This window comes from Solanum verrucosum, unplaced genomic scaffold, assembly GCF_900185275.1.
Source record: "Solanum verrucosum unplaced genomic scaffold, falcon-dt-bn FXZP01000100.1, whole genome shotgun sequence".
Lineage (NCBI taxonomy): Eukaryota > Viridiplantae > Streptophyta > Magnoliopsida > Solanales > Solanaceae > Solanum > Solanum verrucosum.
Window position 1 is genome coordinate 1,509,643 of NW_026020254.1, and position 9,215 is coordinate 1,518,857.

The 9,215-nt window shown below is 33.3% G+C and overlaps 1 protein-coding gene and 1 pseudogene across 1 annotated transcript; both read left to right on the forward strand.

The window, feature by feature from the left end:
- The first annotated feature begins 896 nt into the window (after positions 1-896).
- Positions 897-3,546, forward strand: LOC125833128 (protein DETOXIFICATION 35-like). The gene is made up of 7 exons (XM_049512273.1): positions 897-1,202; positions 1,697-2,322; positions 2,565-2,621; positions 2,700-2,938; positions 3,033-3,151; positions 3,240-3,326; positions 3,444-3,546. The coding sequence occupies exons 1-7, from the start codon at positions 912-914 to the stop codon at positions 3,534-3,536; spliced, it is 1,512 nt and encodes a 503-aa protein (XP_049368230.1). The 5' UTR covers positions 897-911; the 3' UTR covers positions 3,537-3,546.
- Positions 3,547-6,650: 3,104 nt separating this feature from the next.
- On the forward strand, positions 6,651-8,645 carry LOC125833163 (protein DETOXIFICATION 35-like; annotated as a pseudogene).
- Positions 8,646-9,215: the final 570 nt, after the last annotated feature.

Consider the following 9,215-nt stretch of genomic DNA (forward strand, 5'->3'; position numbering starts at 1 on the left):
TAAATAAACACTTAAATTATAAAAAGTCTTAACTACTCCATCAAATATGGATTTGTTGAATTATTTACCCCTAAATTATGAGAAGTCTTAATCACTCCCTCAAACATAGATTTTTGAAACTATTTACCCCTAATATGCACATGACACAAAAAAATTACATGTTCAATTTATATGACTCAATTTTTTTTTAGTCAATTCTAAAAGAGCTGACACATTTAAAAAGAAAATAACGTGGCTGAAATCATCACCTCATGGACAAAATAGTTTTACAAAACTAGATGGATTTTCAGATAACCCATATTGACATAAATATTTTTCTTTTCAAATAAAAATAACATAAAATTTGATAACATATTTAAACCTAGTTAAGGTATTGAAGTAAAAAGTGCCTTCAAGAAGCTGCTGATGGGTGGGCTAAAAAATGAAATGGGTAAAATATTTGGCACCTTTTCAAAAGATTGGATCTAAATAGAAAAGTTGTACCCGCCAAACACGTGCAATAAAATTATCCTATATATAAGTTAAAATAAGTAAAAGTTGATTTGAATTTACTTAAAATTAATCAAATTTATTTTAAAGTAATTATTAATTTTTATAAGTGTTTGGTAAATTTAAAAATAACTTAAAATAATAGAAACATATCAAATTGGTTATTTCATAAAATGAGATTTTCATTATTACGTAACAATAAAATTTAACAATACAGTATAATATCATATATTTTAAGTAATAATCAAAATAAACATCGTATGTATGATAACAATACAATACAATACAATAGCTAACACTATCCAAACCACTATATATTTTATTATTATTTGGCTGTCTACCCGTTGAAAAAAATTAGATAAATACTCTAAAGCTACAATAACAAGCGAGAAGTTAGAAGCAATTAGTCAGAGACCAGAGTAATGGATCAATCACCATTGCTAAATGACTCTTCCGGCGAGCACTGCCAGCTTATCGGCTCCGACGGTGACTACCGGCCTATTTCTAGCATGAATATGAATGAATTGTGGGATGTATTCTGGATTGAAACAGTGAAGCTATGGGGGATTGGAGGCCCAATTGCTTTCAATATCGTCTGTCAATACGGACTCTATGCTATCACTGTTGCTTTCTGTGGTCATCTTGGACCTACAGAACTCGCTGCTGTTACCCTTGCTCAAACTGTCATTGGCACTTTCATTTTTGGCTTCATGGTTCGTCTTTTTCCTTTTTACTCCCACTTCGTTATTAATGTGCATTTCCTAATACTAGTTGTATTGTATTCATTCTGTGTCAATTTGATTGTCTGATTTTGACTTGATAAGAATATCACGAAACTTTTGGATTGTATTGTTAAATCGGATTCGTATGCGAGGAATAATGGAGTAATTTTTTGAAAAGTGATACTAGATTGTTATGTACTGGTTCTGTTGGGTGTGCAAACAAAATCCGCATTGGTAGTTGAAAACATGGGTTAATTGGGCAAAATCTGTGCGGGTTTGACCCAAAGCGATCAAATACAAAATATGTTAAGAGTATCTTTGGGTTGGTTAAGCTCAAACAGTCTAGTTATTGTTATCAAATGTAATCTTATTTCACTTTCTATTTCGAGAAAGATATTAAATTAGTGGTCAGTAATGCAAAACTGTCATCTGTTCTTATGATCCCTTAGTCGTTTCTTATATGGGCATATGTAATCTATGTGTAGATAGGCATGGGGAGTGCTCTGGAGACGCTCTGTGGACAGGCATTTGGTGCTGGGCAAGTACACATGCTTGGAGTTTACACACAACGCTCAATGATAATTCTATTGCTGAGTACCTTCCTTCTCTTACCAATCTATCTTTTCGCAACTCCTATACTTAAGTTCCTAGGCCAAGATCATGATATTGCTGTTGTTGCTGGGAAGTTCGCCATGTTAACCATTCCCGAGTTATATTCCCTGTCTGTTAACATTCCCACTTCAAAATTTCTTCAAGCCCAGAGTAAAGTTGGTGTGCTGGCCTGGATTGGTTTTGTGGCTCTCGTACTCCATGCTATTCTCCTTTGGCTCTTCATTTATGTATTCAATTGGGGTTTGACCGGGGCAGCAATATCCTTTAATCTCGTAGGCTGGGTCAACGCACTAGCTCAATTTGCTTACGTAGTTTTTTGGTGCAAGGATGGATGGAAGGGATGGTCTTGGTCTGCATTCAATGAGATTTGGGCCTTTGTTAGACTGTCAATTGAATCGGCTGTTATGCTATGCCTAGAAGCCTGGTATATGATGAGTATTATTCTCCTCACTGGTCATCTCAAAGATGCAGTTACTGCAGTTGGAGCCCTCTCTATTTGGTGAGTCTTGTGTCTTTTCCCATTTAATTAGCAATTTAGCATAAGATGGTTATTCAGCAATGCTTAAGCTTGTTAAAACGCAACCTAACATCCTGTCAGGGTACGCGAGTTGAGCTTAAACTGTGTATTTGATAGGCTTTAACAACTCAAACGGGCAATGGGAAGTTGGTTGCTACTTTTATTTGTGAATGAGACGAAATTTTGTGAGCTCGAGATTCATGTCAATTGTTGTAATCTTTCAGCATAAATGTCGATGGATGGGAAGCAATGTTTTTCATTGGAGTCAATGCTGCCATAAGGTAATGAAGTCCTAAAGCTTCACAAATGTGCACTTCATTTGTGTGTTAGTTTGAGTTAATGTATTGTTGTTTTCCCAGTGTTCGGGTCTCAAATGAGCTTGGGCTAGGACGTGCCAGGGCGACCAAATGTAGTGTTGTTGTCACAGTGTTTCAGTCACTTCTCATTGGGATACTCTGCATGATTGTAGTACTTGCATTAAGAAGTCATCTAGCCATTCTTTACACCGACAGCGAGGTTTTGAAACGATCTGTTTCTGAGCTTGCTTGGTTTCTTGGAGTAACAATGCTTCTCAACAGTGTTCAGCCTGTGATATCAGGTGTTGCTTTTATTAAATTGTTTCTGTTTCTAAGAGAGTTTTACTCCTCCATAACCCTCACAGTAATCGTATTGGGACCAACTTTTGCTTGTAGGTGTTGCTGTTGGAGGCGGATGGCAAGGTCTCGTGGCTTACATCAATTTGGGTTCTTACTACATTTTTGGTATTCCTCTTGGATATCTTCTTGGCTATGTAGCTAACTTCGGAGTCATGGTAAACAAACTTCCATTCTCAAAGCTTATATCTCATTCTCATACTATATGAAATGAGTAAACTCGCGATTTTGGATTTTCTCTTGAAGGGATTATGGGGGGGAATGATAGGTGGACTAGCTTTGCAAACACTACTACTCTCGATTGTACTCTACAGAATTGACTGGAATAAAGAGGTATGTGAACTAATGGTTTTTATCATCCAATTAAACTCCATAACACTTGATGTTCGATGTGGTCGATACAAGATAACTCTATAGACAACAAGTAGTAATGAGAAAATGGAAATGCAGGTTGAGCAGACGACAGAACGGATGCGAATCTGGGGAGGTCAAGACTTAGAAACAGAGAAAAACCTCCAAATCCCAAATTTCACAACGGCTTAATTAAGCACTGCGATCGACCCATAACATTCAAAAAAAACTTTATTACATGCCTAACACAGCTAATATTTTTGGGTCCATAAAATTTTGGGTTTACTTTTTTTATGTGATAAAAAGTTTCCACAGGCTGGAGTCTGGACTTACATAAAGTCAGCAAATGACAATTTTATTATTTTAGAATATATTAGAATATGAGTGGGGTAGGAATGCATGTGACTACTACATTTTTTATTTTCTTCAAATATGTTGTCTTTTTCTCTGAATTATTTGGAATGTCAAGTCATTATCTTCAAAGATTATTAGTAGAAGATCCTTCATCATATAAACAAATTTGTGAAAGGACCATCATTTCTTCCATGTTTGAGTTGGACACTTGCAAAAGGTTTGCAATAAGTAGTTAAAAGTTACTAGTTTCATATTTTTGACCCAAGTGGATTTAAAAATCTCCTCAAGATTTTATTCTTTTCCCTTTTTAAATTTTCATTACCAGCCAATTTTGTTTCCCGAAAAAATAACGTAATAAATTGATGAAATACAAACTATATGGTTTTCGCTTTACGGCGTAGAGAGTGGCTTTAATGCCAACGGTTGGACTTCATAATACTAGAAGGAGAAATCTTTTTGACCAGAATTTTTAGCCAGAATGATTTTTTTTAATGTTATTTTATCTTTTTAGATATTTTTACTCTTTTAATTTTAATACCTTTTAACTAAATAATGGAAAAAAGATCAGTTTATTTTAAAATTTAAAAAATATTATAGTTTTTTTAATTTTCTGGGCAAATTCTGGCCAATTTTTTTGGCCATTTAGCACTTGATCAAATATACTTTTTCTGTTTTATATATGGTCATTCTTACTAAAAATAAGTGTTCTTTAATATTTGTCATTTTATTAAAACAATATATAAATAATATTATTTTTCCTTGAGAATTATTAGTTTTGGAATTTTGTATTTAACCAAAACTGAAACTAAGTACTCTCTCCGTTCTATTTTATGTGCCCTTAGAATGTCATTTCACTATAATTGAAAATAATTTAACTAAAAAATTCTCTTTTTACCCTTGATGAAATAATTTACAATCATACAAATATTCAATGATTATTTTAGATCACAAGTTTTAAAAAATCTTACTTTTTTTAAAAAATAATGTCAAAATCAAACAGTATCACATAAAATAGAATAAAGATAATAATTAATTTATATTTATTGATCAAATTAATTAATTCACATTTATTAATTAAAAATACTAAATAAAATACAATAATAAACTTAATTTCTTTAAAAGACATAAAACCTAAACATAATAACAATTAAATAAAAAGTACAATTTAGTGTTACATTCGGACATGATGATCAAAGTGTCTAGGGAGTGGGAACCATAAATTAATAACAGAGGCACAGATTCATCATTTATTGTGAAGGCATTTACGAGATTCATGTCCCTCCTTTTCAGTTACGCCTTTTTTAAAAAAAAATAATTTACCCTCCGTAGGAGCTTCTATCCCTTTTTGCTCTCTTGGTGACTCGAATTCACAATCTTTGAGTTAAAAGTGAGGGATATTTAATATTTGATTGGACACAAAATTTATTATTTTTAAAACAAGATTTTGTACAATATATTCTCTATATTTCTTGTTAATTGAATTTGTGAGATAATGTATTAAGTTAGTGTTTAACTAGTATAAATTTTTAATATTCTTGATTAGTTATTTTTGGGTGAAGTTCACTATGTAGCCATAAATTTGTTCAAGAATATTAGTCGTATATTTAAATTTATTACTAATTCAATTGAAATTGTAACATTCAAAATAAATTGTTTCTTTTTTTTACAATTTCGTCACTCAAATTATAACTCAAATTTTTTTGGAGGAGATAGATAAATATTAGTTGGAAATAGTAAATGAAGTGTGTTTTTTTTTTAAATATAAAAATTTGGGATAATTTTTAAATTTTTGAAAATTCCTAATTATTAGAACTTGGCCCAAATATTAGTTTTTTTTAGTATTTGGAAACTTGAGATGTTTACCAAATATATTTGTCAAATTGTATGACCAAACACTATTTCCTAAGTTTTTTTCAAATATATTTTTAACCAAATGGGTCCTAGAAAAACATTGAAGGACATAATTTAAATCATAATTTTCACTATTTTTCTTTTAGAAATCATAAATATAACTTTATAAATAGGAGTATAATTTATCTTATAGAAAATATAAAACTTCAATAAATGAAAGGAGCTATGGATTTTATTTGAAATATTAATTTTAAGCTTTGAAGGGTTTAATTATTTTTAAAATTAAAAAAAGTTCAGTTAATAAGAAAGAGAAGTAGTATATGTAAATCTTAAACCATGGTAACATGAAATCTGAGTAGAGCTGTTCAAAACTGAACTGAAACTGATAATTCAAATAAAAAAAAAAGTTATTGGTTTAGTCGTAATGGGTTATTGATTTAGCGGTTTTGATAATAGTTTTGATTTTTTTTGTTATCGGGTTATCGGTTCTTAACAGTTTTAGGTTTTTTCTTAATGAGTTAACCGATAACCCGATAGTAAATTAAATAATTATATTTATACCATTTTGTATATAAAGTACTTGACTTAGAGTTTGATTTTCTACTTTTATTTCGGATTGTCCCCAACTCTTGGTTATTTTACAATGTAAAAGTGCTTGCTTTTGTTAAAGATGCAACTTGTGAACTCATGTGCATGGTGTGTCACCTTGTTATTAAGTGATTTTCAATATTTTTTTTTGTTGTCAAATCTTAACGGTTAAACCGATAACCGATCGATAATAATCAGATAAACCAATAACCGATAAGTCAATATCTTAATGGTTCTATAACGGTTTAACATCTCTTCAAATCGATAACCAATAAATCAAACCGATAAACTCAAACCCGAACCGAACCATCAATACGGAGCCCTAAAGACGAGAGAAGCTTGTCTTTGAGGATAAAATGATAGTAATTTCTCAACCTTTTATAAATTTTTAATATTTTTGTCATTGACTTAAATCATTAGAATATCTCGTTCACATTTGTTTATTATTTGGTGTCTTCTTCATTCCATTGAAGAAATTAGACAGATGAAAACGCACTAACTACTATTTTTCCAATGGAATCACCGTTGCTCAATGATTTCTCCGGCGATCTTATTTGCTCCGACGGTGACTACCGGCGTATTTCTATAGTGAATTTGAATGAATTCTGGATTGAGACAGTAAAGTTATGGGAAATCGGAGGCCTAATAGCTTTCAATATAATGTGTCAATACGGACTCTACGCTGTCACTGTTGCTTTCTGTGGTCATCTTGGACCAACACACCTTGCTGCTGTTACCCTTGCTCAAACTGTCATTGCTACTTTCGCTTTTGGCTTCATGGTGAGTCCCCTGTTTCCTTTGATGTGCATTTCGTAGAATTCTCATTCATTTCTTATGATTAATCTGTAGATGGGCATGGGGAGTGCTTTGGAGACACTCTGTGGGCAGGCATTTGGTGCTGGGCAAATACACATGCTTGGAATTTACACACAACGCTCAATGATTATTCTACTCGTCAGTACTTTCCTTCTGTTGCCGATATACATTTTTCGCGACTCCTATACTAAAGTTCCTAGGCCAACATCATGATATTGCTGTTGTTGCTGGAAAGTTCACCATATTAACCATACCTGAATTATATTCCCTGTCTATCACTATTCCCACTTCAAAATTTCTTCAAGCTCAGAGTAAAGTTGGTGTGCTGGCGTGGATTGGTTTTGTGGCTCTCCTACTCCATGCTCTTCTCCTTTGGCTCTTCATTTATGTATTCAATTGGGGTTTAACCGGGGCAGCTATATCCCTTAATCTTGTAGGCTGGATCAACGCGCTAGCTCAATTTGCTTACGTAGTTGTTTGGTGCAAGGATGGGTGGAAGGGATGGTCTTGGTCTGCATTCGATGACATGTGGTCCTTTGTTAAACTGTCAATTGAGTCGGCTCTTATGCTATCCCTAGAAACTTGGTATCCGATGAGTATTGTTCTCATCGCTGGATGTCTCAAAGATCCTGTTACTGCTGTTGCATCCCTCTCTATTTGGTAAGTCTTGTGTCTTTTTTTTCCCCCATACATTGTTCTGCATTCAATCATGATTTGATTGACTTGAACAACTGATCAAACAAATCAATTTTTTTGACATCTTTCAGCTCAATAATTGGTGAATGGCAAGAAATGTTTTTTATCGGAATCAACGCTGCCATAAGGTAATGAAATCCTAAATCTTGCCATTTGGATGAATTTGTGTTAATGTATTGTTTTTTTTTTTCCCCAGTGTTCGGGTCTCAAATGAGCTTGGGCTAGGACATGCCAGGGCGACCAAATATAGTGTCTATGTCACACTATTTCAGTCACTTTTCATTGGGATTCTCTGTATGAGTGTAGTATTGGCAGTAAGAAATCATCTTGCCATTTTTTCACCGACAACGAGGTCTTGATTAAATCTGTTTCTGAGCTTGCTCAGTTTCTTGGAGTAACAATGCTTCTCAACAGTGTTCAGCCTGTAATATCAGGTGTTGCTCTTTAATTACATTGTTCTGCTTCTATAGCTAAGAGCTACTCCTCCATAGTCTCAGTCCTCAGAATGATCTTGCAGGTGTTGCTGTTGGAGGTGGGTGGCAAGGGCTAGTGGCTTACATCAATTTGGGTTCTTACTACGCGTTTGGTATTCCTCTCGGATATGTTCTTGGTTATGTGGCTAACTTTGGAGTCAGGGTAATTAAACTCTCATTATCAAAGTAGTATAATTTGTTTTACTAGTATCTATCACATTTACTAGTATCTCGCAGGGACTATGGGGAGGAATGATAGCTGGACTCGCTTTGCAAACACTGCTACTCTCGATTGTAATCTATAGAATCGATTGGGATAAAGAGGTATGGAAATTATAGAATAGAATTGGGTCAAAATCATCGATCTGTGTTGACAGCAAGTACTAGTGCAGAATTTTTAGTTCCTTATCGACTAATTAGGTAAAACACGATTTGAGTGTTTTGTAATAAGAAAATGGAAATGCAGGTTGAGCAGACGACAAAACGGATGCGGCTGTGGGGAGATCAAGACATAGGAAAATAGCTTAACAAGAGCTAACATCTGTCTGTCTTGACAATTTTGTTACTTATATGCAGAGGCGAATCTAGAATTTTTTGAACATGGGTGCACCAAGTAAAATGTATTGAAGTGAGAATTGATCCTTAATTCTCAAGGTCAAAAGCTCAACATTTAACCACGTGGACCATTTAGACTTCTCGTAGTACGGGTGCAAGAATATAATATTATACAAAATCTTAAAAAATATACATATAAAATATCTAATTTTACGAAGAGACCACGGGTGCAGGTGCCCTATTTTTTGGCTGTAAATTCGCCACTGCTTATATGTCAAATGCTTAACAGTCGAGGACGATGAGTTAGTAATTGACAACTATTTCGTGATCAAATTCGAGTTATTTATAATACTCCCTTTTCAAATTTTGTTTTGTTTTTCAAAAAATCAATTAATAACAAATTGATGAAAACACAAATTACTATATTGTTTGTTAGAGTTGTCAATATGGGCCGATCCAAATCAAGTTAGAAAAAGATGAGTCTGCTCTTAAAATTTAACCTTAAGCTCTTTATTTATTAATCGCAGAAGGAACAATA

Coding starts and splice junctions, on each gene's coding strand:
- LOC125833128 (XM_049512273.1), top strand. CDS start 912: ATGGATCAATCACCATTGCTAAATGACTCTTCCGGCGAGCACTGCCAG. Junction 2,622..2,699: donor GGAGTCAATGCTGCCATAAG/GTAATGAAGTCC, acceptor TTGTTTTCCCAG/TGTTCGGGTCTCAAATGAGC. Junction 3,152..3,239: donor TAGCTAACTTCGGAGTCATG/GTAAACAAACTT, acceptor TTTCTCTTGAAG/GGATTATGGGGGGGAATGAT.